At 42.1% G+C, this 10794-nt stretch overlaps 1 protein-coding gene across 1 annotated transcript in view; it reads left to right on the top strand.

Moving 5' to 3' along the window:
• The first annotated feature begins 1825 nt into the window (after positions 1–1825).
• The window catches only part of Agbl1 (ATP/GTP binding protein like 1), a 703551-nt gene continuing 694582 nt past the window's right edge, over positions 1826–10794 (top strand). Inside the window, exons 1-4 of the mRNA XM_013350206.2 lie at positions 1826–1907; positions 2294–2413; positions 4083–4229; positions 8447–8578. Of these exons, the coding sequence (XP_013205660.2) occupies positions 1826–1907; positions 2294–2413; positions 4083–4229; positions 8447–8578 (481 nt within the window). The remainder of the gene's footprint in view (positions 1908–2293; positions 2414–4082; positions 4230–8446; positions 8579–10794) is intronic.

Below are 10794 nucleotides of genomic sequence, written 5' to 3'. Positions count from 1 at the left end.
AGTGCAAACTGGTACAGCCCCTTTGGATATTAGTATGGTGATTTCTCAGAAAATTAGAAAAAAAACCTTCCTCAAGACCCAGCAATATCGCTTTTGGGTAAATACCCAAAAGACAATCATACCACAAGGACATGTGCTCAACTATGCTCATAACAGCATTATTTGTAATAGCAAGAACATGGAAACAATCTAGATGACCCTCAACTGAAGAATGGATAAAGAAAATGTACATTTATACAATGGAGTACTACACAGCAGTAACAAATTATGACATCTTGAAATTTGCAGGCAAATGGATGGATCTAGATAAAAACATATTGAATGAGGTAACCTACACCCAGAAAGACAAATACAAAATGTATTCACTCAGAAGCGGCTTTTAGACACAAAGCAAAGAAAAACCAGCCTAAAGGCCACAAGCCCAGAGAAGCTAGACAACAAAGAGGACCCTAAGAGAGACATACATGGGTCTACATAGGAAGGTGAAAAAGACAAAATCTCCTGAGTAAATGAGAGCATGGGGGTCATGGGAGAGGGTAGAAGGGAAGGGGAGGGAAGAAGAGAAGAGAAAAATGTATAGCTCAATAAAAACAATTAAAATGTAGTATCAAGATAGACATAAATAGATCTAATCTACATGGAGAGTAGAAAAAGACAAGATCTTTTGAGTAAATTGGGAGCATGGGGACCTTGGGAGAGGGTTGAAGGGGAGGAGAGAGGCAGAGAGGGGAGCAGAGAAAAATGTAGAGCTCAATAAAAATCAATAAAAAAATTATATCTAAAAAAAAAGATATCTTCCTTAATGTCTTCTAATGTCCTCTGGAATTTTATGCTGGAATATAAAGCCCTGGTAGGTACTTTGAACTATGACTTTCTGGAATGTGTACTGGATGGTAGTGGTCTTTGAGGATCCCCTGGTGTTCTTTTTTTTTTTATTTTTTGAGACAGTGTTTCTCCGTAGCTTTTTGGTTTCTGTCCTGGAACTAGCTCTTCTAGACCAGGCTGACCTCGAACTCACAGAGATCCGCCTGCCTCTGCCTCCCAAGTGCTGGGATTAAAGGCGTGTGCCACCACCGCCCGGCTCCTGGTGTTCTTTTGTATTCCATTAGAAATATTAATTTCACATTTTCTCTGGAGCAACCCCTCTGCTAGGTGCTGTTTGCTAAAGGTTCTGGTACCTAGTGGAGATGGGACAGGAAGCTAGGTGACACTGTGATGTCAGAATTATCCAGGGAGTGTTATGTTAAGAACTGAGCTATGTGATGGAGAGGTAGACGGTATCTCAGAGCTGGCTTGTGGGAAAGAAGGGTGGAGCTATCCCAGAGTCCACCATGCACTGGAAGGATGAGCTAGCATTTACCAGGCTGAAAGGCAGGGAAAGAGCTGCCAGAAGAGGGAACAGTTTGGTTGAATTGGTAGACCAAGCTATATAACATTGCTTAGGCAGGAATCTACAAGTTTCCCTACCATGGGAAATACCTATTTTGGACAGGAGGATTGAAATGCATAGTGAAGTTGGAGCCAGCAGCAGAAGATCATGAAAACGTTTGGCTTCCTGCCTTTGTCCTATATACAGCGGAGAATTATGGAGGTCTTTGAAGCCGATCAAGAGCACAAAACTTCCTCAAGGGAATGTTAAGACTTTGTTATAAATGGCGCACCTACCCAAATAAACAAAAACAAAATGATTTCTCCTCCAGCTTTTCAGTGGGAACCTAAAAGTGGGTTGTATTTCTGTAACTATGATATAGGTTACCTCAGGAAATTCTGCCAATTTTCCACCTTCTGAACAGAGACATTTCTTCTTAAAAAAAAAAAAGTGGCAATGTCAAGACTTATAAGGATTTCTAAGACAACCCTCACAGAAGGATCTGCTACGACTCTGCTCTTTTCTGGAGAAAATCAAAGTTTGTCTTTGTTTGACAAGGCAGTATTTGCATCAGCACATTTAGAAGGCTTCTGTTTCTTCTTGTGATCAGTCCTAAAAATAATCTGAGGCTACTTAAATATAGGATGTTCTGTGACCCAGGCCCACAAAGCTCCTTCCTTTAGTTTGTTGCCTCTGGGTCATTCATCAATACTCGTGTTTGTGTGTACCTTAGTAATGCTATTATTAAACTGGTCCCCAAAGAGGGGTCTCAAATACTATCTAGGCACAGCCTGTGAAGCCCCTATCTCAGTGAGAGTACTCGTTGCTACTGAATGAGTGCCCCCCCCCCCCGTCCATTCCTTTATGGAGTCCTTCTCATTGCAACAGGCTTAACTCTGCCTATTCTTTGCGTCTCTAACCAAGCTACCTCTATCGTCTTGCAATCCTTGCGAAGATATCTGTCTGTGTTGTCATTGCAGAGCTCCTCCGACAAAGCATCGATCCTGGCCATCCTCCAGGTCCTCAGCGATCTGCTTTCTGTTGGTGAGTAGACTATGGTGGACCGGGGCCAGTGCTGGCTGTGGTCTGTCTCAGGAACTTCTGAAGCCGGGTAGTTTTGTAATTGAGCTTTCTTGGGTGAGACAGAACCCCCAGCCCATATTTCCCCCTTGACGTTATGTGACAAGATCTGTGTAGACGGGGATGATTATACTTAGGCTCTTGGGTCTTGTCACCTACCTAACAGTGTCCAAGCTAAGGACGCAGTGAGATGCAGGGTGGCTTTGCTACGTTTTCTCCTCTGTAAAGCCAAATGTCTTCATCTAGGAGGGCTCCTCAGCCACTACACCCCTCACCTCCCTAGGCTCCCTTCCTGTGTGGTTCACCGGAAGAACTAGGGACTGCAGCTTTCTTACATATATCACGTGGAGATAGGACTTTGAGGCAGGGAAGCCACTTACCTTGTCAGAAAGGAGATGCCAGGACTGAGTACCTAGGAGTCAGCTGGGTTAACTGGGTTAAGCAATATTAGCACAAACAGGCAACATTAGGGATGAATGGCATGCTAGAGATGAAAACCTTAAAGGTCCCATTACACGGTGGCCTCTTTTAAAAATCAACCTTTATGTTTGTTGGTGGCAGGGTCACTTCCTGTATTTTTTTGTTTGTTTTATGAATGAGTTCCATTTTGCAGGCCATCACTCATCTTCTGAGCTAAATCTATCTTCAGGAGGAGTGTGAAATCTTTAGAATTAATCCTTGGAATTTCTTCTCCAATATGAATGTTTTTTTTTTCTTCTTAAGCGAATGTCTCACTGTATAGCTCAGGTTGCCCTGGAACTAGCAACCCTTCTGTCTATACCTATGTGTTACAAATGTGCACCACCACTCCTGGATACAGTGGCTCTTCTCTCCCTCCCTCTCCCCCCTTATTTTCTTCCCTTTTTTTGTTAGACAATTCTGTTTTCATTAGGATGGGGAAAACAGAATTTCTCCCTTGATGTCATTACACCTTGCTGGCGACCTTGGTTAGGTAACACAGGGCCTTTCCCATGTTAATGTGTGATCACTACTTTGGAGGTATCCTTAGTCAAACCTATTCTTTGGTAGAAAGACCATTACTTCCCCATTGTTCAGGACTCTGCTCGAGAGCCCTCAAATGATATGCCTGGGTATTTCATTTCCTAGGCTGTTCCTACAGTGATTCCTCTATTTCCTTTCTACTCATTGTTAAAAGAGCAGAATTAGAAAATCATTACATCATCAATAAAATGATTATAGATAAGAAACAACCCCTTCCTGTTACTAATGTTTTTTTGTGTTTTGTAGAAGAATATTTAATATATGATAATGTACATCACATATAGTATATATAATGCCTACATGTCTATTTATATACATACACATACATACATATATACACATCTGTAAAAAGTTGACAGGTCTCCAGAACTTGCAATATCATTCCATTTGTCATATTTGTGGAAGGCAAATATATTAAAATATCTAAATATTTCACAATTGTCATATTTCACACCTTTCTCCCTTCAGATGGTAGTACAACTTGAAGATGACGCATGTCGAGAATCTGCCAGTCTGTGTTTCTGTGGCGAAATGAACGAGCCTTCACTTGTGTCTGGCTGTGAGGGCTGAGGTCTGCTCTGGGGAGGAGGGTTACTATCTGTGGCTCATCTTTCCTCTGGTTTCCTCCCAGGCACAGACCGGAGGATTCACTACATGATCGACAAAGGTGGCAGTGAAGCCCTTCTGCAGACTCTGGTGGACACAGCAAGATCGGCGTCTCCTGACTATGACATCCTCCTGCCTCTCTTCAGGCTGATGGCCAAAGTTGGCCTAAGAGGTACTAACACTTCAAGACCCAGTGATGACTGACAGCCTACTTCTGGAGCTGTTCCCCGAGAGCATTTGGGGACATCCTGGTGGGGAGGCAAAAGGGGGGTCTCGAGTGCCTTGGTGATTGCAAGGCCAGTTTATATGGGAGACATTTTACTTTAGGTTGTTATTATTTTGAAGCACAGAATCTTGCATGGTTTTGATTCTGGCTTCAAACTATGTCGCTCAGGGTGGCCTCAGATTTATTGCAATCCTTCTGCCTCAACTTCCTGCACACTGGGAGCAGAGGTATGCACCATACTGCTTGGCAAGGTAAATTTAGAAAAAAGTCTAGATGTCAGGTAATAAAAAATATGGTGCTTAGAGATGAATGAATGGCACTGAGACGCTGTAGTCACAGCCGGCACGGACTGCAAAAGCTCGGATCATAAGTCAGAGAAGATGGGAGTGGCTCCAATGCATTTTAAATCCTTATACAAAATGAAACAATTCTAGGAGATATTTCTCACAGGGAAGGAGAATGCGTGCATTAGCTTTCCCCTCTTGGTTAGGAAGCAGAGTCTCATGTAGTCACGTTAGCCTGGAACTCACTATGTAGCAAAGGACCTTGAACTCCTGAGTGCTGGGATTAGAGATAATGTACCACCAAGCCTGATCAGACTTGGGCATTCAATTTTTAGAGCTATCAGAGCAAACTGTCACAGACTGTTTGTCATTATGTACCATAAATATAATCTCTGATACTTCAGGAGTCCGTAAGTCCCAAACCAAGTCCTGAGAGGGTAGTTTTTTTTTTGGAGGTCCTGAGTGAGACTCTGTTTTCTCTCCTAGTGCTGCCAGAACCTTTGTCTGTCCATCTGTCTGTCCCTCGGTCGGTCCTCCCTCCCTCCCTCCCTCCCTCCCTCTTTCTCTCCCTCCTTTGCCTCCCTCCCTCCTTTCCTTTCCCTCTTTCTTTTGATTTGTAGACAATCATTCCGTTCTCTATCTTGTATTCACAGAGCGTTCCCTGTGTTCACTTTGTGTGTTCTCTCTTCTTTATGCAGGGGTGTCCGTCATAAAGTCTAGGTACCACTCTGTCCTGTCTGATCCCTTCTTAGCTAATTCAGTGTACAGAACTCTCTTTCCAAATAAGATGGCATCTCAGCTGTCTGGGTAGAACTGAATTGAGGTGGGCACTGTTAGTTCAGCCTACTGTGATAAGTCACATAGCAATAGAGCTTCTGGCTAGTTCTCTTTCCTCCTGGAGGATCCGGAAATGCCTTCTTAGGTCGCTGGAACTTCCTGGAGCAGGGTTGAATAATCTAAGCATTTAGAGTTCATGCAAGCTTTTGCAAAACACTTTAACAGTTAAACTTAAACTGTATGTTGACTGTCATGATGGTCACAATTGAGAAGCAGCTCAGGCCCCTTTTGATGCTGTTGTCAGCAGCAGAAGCTGAAGGCTACAGCATACTCTTTCAATGTCTATATCTCTACTTCACCCTCATTGGCTCTCTAGAAATGGACCACGAAACAGACATTAGCTAGTACCTGCATGGATGTGTTCCAGCATAACTAACAGTATTCATTTAGTGATTGCTCATGCACTGGTCTATACCCTTCAGATATCTCTGTGCTCAAGACTGTAAAGGAGTCTGCTCTCACTGTGCTTCTGTTCCAAGTGGAACAGCAAATAATTAGCAGGATGGGTAGCAGACTGTGATGAGTGCCTCAAGGAAGAGAAAGACTGATGCTCCCCTAGGATGGCATGGTCAGGGACAGTGACATCCGAGCTGAAACCTGAAGAACGAGGGAAAGTCACCAAAGCTGAGTGGGCCAAGTGAACTCTAAGAAAAGACAGTAGAGACCTGATATATTCCCCAGGCACACAGGGAGGGCTGGTTTCAAGTCTGTCCCTTATGCTTACTAGCTGCGTGACCCTGGTCAAGTTACTTAATGGTTATGAACCATACTGCCCTTATGTCTAAAATGGAAGCATAAAATTTAATTCCAGAGTTTCTAGGAAGAGTAGATAAGGGATTAGGTCATCTCATTAGCATATGGGGCTAGGGACTAACAGTCAAGTGATAAGACATACATTGACAGTGGTTCCTTGTGTGTGTATGTGTGTGTTATATGTATATATGTGTCCATTTATTTACATGTATGTACATGCACACATGTACATGTAGAAATCAGGGGTTGATGTTGGATGTCTTTCTCATTTTCTCACCACTTTGTTCCTTTGAGACAGAGTCTCTCATGGAACCCAAAGCTCACATTATTAGATTTGTTTGTCAGTGAGTGAGCTTCTGGGATCCTCTTACTATTGCTCCCCCATAGTACTGGGGTTACAGGTATATGTACAGTCACAGACAGCTCTTTGCATTGCTGTAGAGGATCTGAACTAAGTTCCTCATATTCACACATCAATAACTATTACCTACTGAGACATCTTCCCAGCTTCAATTTTACAGCAAATTTTATTGTGTATATTGGGGTTTTCACCATGGTATTATGAAATACAAGTAGCAGTGTCATTACAACAATGAAGCAGATGAACGCATCTGTGATCTCATAAAATCGCTTTATTTTCACAACGGGAGCAGCTAAAATCTACGTATTTAGCAGGGAACAATTTTGTTAACTTCATCTTCACGTTGAACACAAGAGCTCTAGATTTGTTTACTCGAAGCTGAAATTGGTATTTTGTGTCTCTTGACTTATCCTCCCTCCTTGGTCCCTGAAGTCAGCAGGAAGAAGCAGAGTTTCATTCTTTACCGTTGTGCACACACGCCCTCATGCTAGCAGGGGTGACATGCCAACAAGACAAAGGAGAACAAACGTTGGTGAGGGTGTGAAGAAAAGGGAGCCTTTTCACACTTTGTAGTGCTAAAAATCAGGATGGCCATTATTGAAAATGACATAGAGAATTAAAAAAAAAGAGCTACCACATTGCCATGGTGATCCATACCTGGACCCTAACACTTGGGCGACAAAGGCAGGAGGCTCAGAAGCTCATAGTCAGTTCGGGGCCATACTGGGCTACAGGAGACCCTGTTTCAAAACAAACAAACAAGCCCTAAAATTACCATCTGACTGAGATATTTCAATAATCTCTGATTTGAACAAATACCCAAAGGAAAAGAAATGAATAATTTATAAAGATCTCTCCTTCCTGTTTTCACTGTAATAATATGCGCAATGACCTCGACATAGAAATAGCTTAAGCATCTATGGATAGATGCCAGATTAAAAAAAATGTGGTATTCATATGAAATGGAGTATTATGTAGCCTAATGGGAGTACCCAGAGAATTATGCTAAATGAAATAACAAAATAAACATAGAAATATATTTCTATGAGTCTTACAACAGTCATGATGATTTAAGGCACCACACTTAGGAAATGACACAAACAAATGTAGTTAGACACAGTCACCTGCTAGTGGGTACAAAGAGCCTAAACAGGAGGCTCTTTTCTTGGTTTCAGTGCTTTGTTTGTAACTATTAAAATGATGATGATGGTTTACCTACAACACTAGATGTCAGGATATTCGAGCAATCTAGAGATTACTTTTTAATTTTTATTTGTTTCTTAAAATCTATTTTTACTTTTTATTATGAAAATTCTTTGTTAAGTAGAAAGAGTATCACCATCTCCCAATGACTTTGCTCTAACTTCTCTAAAACTTCTGTACTATCTTTTGCATATTTATAACAACATCCAATCAAAAATGTAAGACCCAGGCCGGGCACACACCTTTAACCCCAACACAACGTGGGAAGCAGAGGCAGGTGGATTTTTGTGAGTTTGGGGCCAGCCTGGTCTCCATTGTGAGTTTCAGGACAGCCAGGGCTATGTAGAAAAACCCTGTCTCAGAAAAGAAAGAGAAAAAAGGTGAAGAAAAGCAAGCAGAGTCCAATCAAAGCCCATGCACTACATTCGAAGGCTGTGTTGTTTCCTTCACCCCAGATTTGTCGTAAATACATTGATACACATGGAGATGACCAGGAGTGTCTTCAGAGTCCAAAGACTTGCGTTCTTAGACCCCAGAGCCACCCTGTCCATAAGTGTACCCAGAGTTCCCCTCTTCTCATGCATTTGGTTCTGATGGGGGCATACTAAGAATATTTTAATGACATTAAAAAGTGTCTTTGTCTGTCACCCCCCTTGTCATTTCTCTCCCTAAGCCTTCATAATGAATTTGAGACGTAATTAAGAGAGATGGATTTGTGTTTTTAGATAAGAAGTTTGGACAGAAGGCGCTGGAATTAGAAGCTCTTGATGTGACCTTGATTCTGGCCAGGAAGAACCTGTCTCATAGCCAGAACCTCCTGCACTGTCTCTGGGCCCTGCGAGTGTTTGCCTCCAGTGGTAAGTTCTAGGCCTGGGTTGGGATGTCTGGAAACCATGTGGTGGTGTGGGGGAGTGAAGATTTGCATGGAGGTGAGGATGCATGCGGTCCCATTCAGACCCAGAAAGGAACCTGACAATCCAGAGACTGCAGAGGCCAGGAGCTGTTTATTTATTGCCTTGGTCAGACAGAGCTCTTGCTCTAGTTCCGAGGCAATGAGTTTCCTTTGAGTTGCATTCACAGCATCCCACGGTTCTCTATCAGCACCACCGGATAAAGAATTCGCTCGGCAGGAGAAAGGCAGGCTTCCTTCAGGCCTTTATATAGCCATAACATTATGTGTTATGTCTTTTTTTTTTTCTAAAAAAAGAAAACAACATAATGGCTGGGGAGATAACTCAGCCAGCTAAGTTGTTGACTTGTAAGCCTGAGGCCTTGAGAACCCATATGAAAATACTGGGATGGTGATGTGCACTCGTAATCCCAATGCTTGGGAGGCGGAGACAGGAGGACTCCTGGAGCTTACTGGCCAGCTGGCGTAGCCTGATTGGTGAGGTCTAAGCCAATGAGAGACGCCGTCTTCAGGGAAGTAGACAGCATTCTTGTGGATGACACCTAGCCTCCTCTAACAAGCGCGTGTAAACCCATCCACACGCTTGTGCATCTATGCACACACACACATTAAAGAGGGGGAGTGGGGAAGTGTTTAGCTCAATTAAAACCAATAAATTATAAAGAAATATAAAAAACAAAAAATAAAGGCTAGTCCTTCTTAATCCCATGAAGCTGCTCACTGTTATAACAAAATCGTTACTGATTTTTTTTTCTAACCTTATCCTCTTTCCCAACAAATCCTCTGGGTGATTGCATCAAAACATGTCAGCTGATAGTTATTAAGCATCTACTTAATTCAACTATTTTTAATTATCACAATAATTATGTGTTTAGATCTACATTTTTATATCTCAGCAAAGAAAACACCAGCAGCTTAAAAGAGTGAAGCAATTACTTAAATTTATACAGATAAAAAGTCCTGAAGGCTGGCTTTAAAATTCCAAAAATCACGTTAATTCTACACGCGGAGGCACTTTTCATTAATAGATTAGATTCTATACCTCCTATCTCACATGTAATGAGTGTAGACTTTCATTTCTCCTTTCTGAGCTCCCTTCCTGGGGAATAACAGTGACAATTATTTAGATGTAATATTCTCTCTGTAGGGGAAAGAATGTGAGCTTAGAGCCAGGGAGCCCTGGCTTTGACTCTGGTGCTATTTCTTATGAGTCATGGAACGCGGTATTTGACCTGATTAACCTCATTTTTTTTTCACTTTGTAAAATTGTAACAGCAATAATTATTGCTGCTAATCTGCTAGGTTTTTGTCTCCCTAAAACAACAGGAATTAATTTTCTCACGGTGCTAAAGGCTGGAGGTCTGAGATCAAGATGGTGGCGAGGCTTGTTTCTTCTCTAGCCTGTCTCCTTGGCTTTAAGAAGAACCTGTCATCTTGCTGTGTCCCCACGAGGTTTTCCCCATGGGCTTGCATATTCATAGTCTCTTTCTATGCTTGAATATTCCTTATGACAGGCACAAGACAGATTAGGTTATATTCCTCTTCCAGTGTGCCCCCTTTAAATTAATTACTTACTTCTTTACATCATGGGGATGAGGGCTTTAAAATTCATTTGAGGGGATGCGGGCAACCCTCAGAAAATTTCATAGACTTGTCAGATGGGATAAGATCGTGTGCATAGGTAACACCATGACACACAGCAGCTGCCCTTTCCCCACCCAAAATTTCTCTAATATTTTGAAATCGCATGAAGAGTACATGCAGGAAGAGTAACTATGTAATTTCTCCACATAGCCTAATAACTGCTGAAATATGCCAATTTTATTCATTTTTATTTTACTTTAAACATAGGATCTCATGTAGCCCAGACTGCCTTCAAACTCATCATATAGCCAAAGATAACCTTGAATTCCATATTGTCCTGCGTCCATCTCCCAAATGCTGGGATTGCAGCCATGTGCAGCTATGCCTGGCTCAGTATCTCAATTTTCTCTGTTGCATTTTCTTAATAAACATGGGGAATACATAAAGAGACAATTTTCCTTCAGAATAATAATGAGATGGATTATTAGCTCTTTGTTCACAGACAGTGGCCTCTCTTTCCCTCTAGCCTACACATACCCACACACCCACGCGCACACACACACACACACACACACACAC

The sequence above is a fragment of the Microtus ochrogaster genome, chromosome 22 (genome assembly GCF_000317375.1).
Source record: "Microtus ochrogaster isolate Prairie Vole_2 chromosome 22, MicOch1.0, whole genome shotgun sequence".
NCBI lineage: Eukaryota > Metazoa > Chordata > Mammalia > Rodentia > Cricetidae > Microtus > Microtus ochrogaster.
Note: the sequence above shows the minus strand (reverse complement) of the source record. Positions and strands in the feature narration are given on the sequence as shown.